This window comes from Emiliania huxleyi, assembly GCF_000372725.1.
Source record: "Emiliania huxleyi CCMP1516 chromosome Unknown EMIHUscaffold_1993, whole genome shotgun sequence".
In the NCBI taxonomy this organism is placed as follows: Eukaryota; Haptophyta; order Isochrysidales; family Noelaerhabdaceae; genus Emiliania; species Emiliania huxleyi.
In genome coordinates, this window is record NW_005200605.1 from 1 (window position 1) to 3,460 (window position 3,460).

Genomic DNA, 3,460 nt, shown 5'->3' on the forward strand with positions numbered 1-3,460 from the left:
GGCTGCGGGGCACCGCACGTGCATTGCCACTCACGCCCCCGACACCAACCTGTTTGAGTAGGTGCCGATGCTGCCTGCGGGCGCACGCGCGGCGGGCATCGAGCTCGAGGACTTGGGGAGCCGCGTCAAGGAGGCCGCGGCGGCGGCGAGCGGCGGCGGTAACGGGGAGGCGGAGGGCGGCGGCAACGGGGTGGGCGAGTGGGTGAGCTTCGACCCCGCGGTCGCTCGTGTGTAGATAGACTCCTCGACTCGAGAGCCCACGCAGCGGTCTGTGGTCTGCCCGATCGCGATGAGGCAGGGGTCATCTCGCTCGCTCATCTCGCGTTGAATCGTGTGTATGCCATAATGGAAATGCACATATTATGTTTATGATATGTGTCTCGAGCCGGAGTAAACACATGTTGATCTTTATTCTGTGCGATATAACCGATCCGCAGTCGCGCTCCCAATACGTGCATCTCACTTTTGTGACGGTGTTTACGGCGCCCGATCGATTTTCATGAGCGTCGACATGGCAGTTATGGTTGATCAAAGTTGTAACATACCGTCACAAAAGTCGATGCACGTATTGGGAGCGCGACTGTACGCGATACACCGCCGGCGCGCAGCCCGCACAGACTGCTGAGACGTGAGACATGGAGACAAGGTGCTGTCTGCTGACATGTCGCGAGACGTGGGACGCTGCAAGTTCTTGAGACTCAGGAGACAGGACAAGTCGACCCTCGTCGGACGTAGCCTCGCGCCCGGCCGCTATCGACACCGCCTCGGTCGGAGGGTGAGTACTGAGTTGATGAATGAAAAAACGGACACCTCTACTGTGAGATGGGTAAAAAGGAACAGGTCCCGTGAGTTCTCGCTGACCTGCGTTATTTTGTTTTTGTTATCGAACGCGTACGCTCGCTCGCTTGGCTCTCTCACACGAGTCGACCACTCAGCCAGGAGCAGGCCGGGCCCTTGGCCCCCCCAAAAGAGAGCAAACAGACGACCCAAGAGAGGGATGGGAGGACGGCCCGCCACCACCACTCAGGGACCGGCCCTCCCGGCCTCAGCGGCCTCCGCCACTTCTCAAGGTCTCTCGCGATCGCCCTGGGTGATCGCCTCAGATGTCACCTTTGCCTATCTCTTCGCCCGGCTCTCGATGTCGCGCTCAGCGCAGCTCGATGCCACGCTCCTCGCACACGGCCACCAGCTCGGGCTGCTCCTTGTTGTCCACGGCGAGCAACTGCACGCGAGAGGAGGTGCGATGAGCATGTTGGGCGGGGGAGAGGGACGTGTGGCGAGGGGCGGCATCTCATGCCTTGAGTGGGCGACCTTCCTTGAGGGCGGCGGCCAGCGCCGTGCAGCCCTCGTCGCCAATCTGGTTGTGGCAGAGCTTGAGCGTCTCAAGCCGCGGCGCTGCCCCGCTCGCGAGGACCTCCGCCAGGTGCGCCGCCTCCGCGTCGCCCCAGCCGAGGCCGTCGTAGTTCAGCTCGGTCGCCTTGCCAAAACTGCTCTTTGAAGGCGGCCTCGTAGAGCCGCTTCACGAGCGGCTTGTCGACCTTGCCGTTGGTGAAGCTCTTCGTCTCCAGCTCCGCCGCGAACGCAGACGGCAGCAGCGGAGGGCGCCGGCCGCCGCTCTTGGTGCACTCGAGGATGAGGCTCCTGCAACCGTACTCCTCGCCGTTGTTCATCAGGCCGAGGTCGAGCGAGAGGTACCTAGCCTTGGTCAGGCTCGCCCAGGCGTTCTCGGTGAAGCACCAGCCTCGGTCAAAGTACTTGGCCACGTTGGTGCCCTCGGCCTGGTCCTCCGCCTTGTGTGGCCCTCCGGAAAGGACGTCAGCCGCAGCACGATTGTGTGCTGGGAGTAGAGCGTGCCGAGGCAGCCCAACCCCTGCTTGAAGAGCACGTTCTGCTCCTGGGTGCGCATGGCGCTGTTGGCGGGGTCGGGGTGCTGGTGCAGCGAACCAAAGTCCCAAAAGACGCCGAGCCGTGTGATGCAGCGAGCGCTGAGCAGGGCCTTGAGCGCCCTTGCGACGCGGGAGAGATTGGCTCCGCGCGGGTCGGGGTGGTCCTTGGTCAGCCACGGGTAGGAGAGCGCGGCGACGGCGAGGTCATACCTGGTCGCCTCGACGAGGTCGGCGAGGGAGAAGAATGCCTCTTTGGGCAGCGCCTGGCGGTGGGCGAGGACACCACCCACCTCGGCGCGGCTGATGATCCACTGCGCGTCGAGGAGGGCGACGGCGCCGCTCGCGAGGACCGGCTCCAGGTCGCCGCCGCCCTTCGTACGCCACATGGTTAGCTTCTCCTCGTCCACGCCGAGATTGGCGGTAGAGGCCACTAGCGTTGGAGCACTTGGAGCACTTGGAGTGCAGTCGGTAACCTCACATGTAGCGCCGATTTCTTTCTTCTTCTTCTCGGCTCCGGTGGTGAGCCGGTGTGTGTGCCAGTCCGCGCCAGTCCGCGCCCTTGTCGTGCCAGTGTGCTGTGAGAGAGGCTTAGTTTAAGAATTCTTCTTCTTCTTTCCAACGCGGGCGGCTCCGCTCCAAGAGACCTCGAGAGTGCGTGCGTGTGCCTCTACTCGTCGCCCTGAATGGTTGCCCAGGTTGTGGAGGACACGATCCCGGCGTGAACACGACTAACTGACGGATCCGCTCCTGACAGTCGCACGCGCCGCGCTGCGGCGCGTGCGACTGTCTTTGTTTGAAGTAAAAAGTCGAATCAGAGCGGCGTCGGCGTTGTCCTCCATTTTCCTCCCCTGGGCCCCCGTCCGGCACCGCTCCGGGACGCACGCCGGCGAAGCACCATCAAGCTGCTGTACGGCCGCGGTATCGCCTCCCCTGGCTTAGCTAGAGTGAGAGATATTGTGCACATGGTCAGTCTCTACAATATACTCACTGACACTCCACCTCCCAGAGCTCGTCCCGGTCCGCCACGGCCATCCTTGGCCTCCGGAGGGCCCCCGGCCGCGGCGCGGTGCGGCGGCGTCACAAATCCGACCACAAAGCACCGGGACGCGGTCGGGCGATCTGAGGTCCAACTAGGCGTATGCATTGCCCATCCAGGGCTATCACCTGGACCCATCAACAGGCGCCTGCGGCGCCGTGGTCACGAGGTGTTGTTCACACCTGGGCAAGCATTCATGCAGCACAGTACTCGCCGGGGGCGGCTCCGTCCAGGCCTTGTTTGAAGCGTCTCAAGTTGTAGCTCCTCATTCTGCTCCTCCTCCTCTCTCCCTTCAGTCAAGCTCCTGCTACAAGCTCAGGAATCGTCTCGCTTCATCGCCACGGATGGTACCACCCGCCTGCCCAGCTCTCCCTCGCTCGAGCATTTTGCGCGGCAGTCTCTCATCGCGAGTTCGCTCAGACAGGCTGACTTATCTGCCAGGTGGTGATTGGTACTCCAAGCGGATTGTGGGGCCAATTTTCCAGCCTCTTCTACCTCTTGGCCGGCCTCTACTCGGACCTCCTACTCGTCCGCTTCT

At 62.9% G+C, this 3,460-nt stretch overlaps 1 protein-coding gene across 1 annotated transcript; it reads right to left on the bottom strand.

Annotated features, from left to right (window-relative positions):
• Positions 1-1,110: 1,110 nt before the first annotated feature.
• Positions 1,111-1,670, bottom strand: EMIHUDRAFT_373601 (hypothetical protein; the record flags this gene model as incomplete). The annotated part of the gene is made up of 3 exons (XM_005781812.1): positions 1,111-1,222; positions 1,312-1,492; positions 1,524-1,670. Coding segments are annotated over 3 exons (440 nt in total), but the record flags the coding sequence as incomplete, so codon positions are not given.
• Between the last annotated feature and the right edge of the window lie 1,790 nt (positions 1,671-3,460).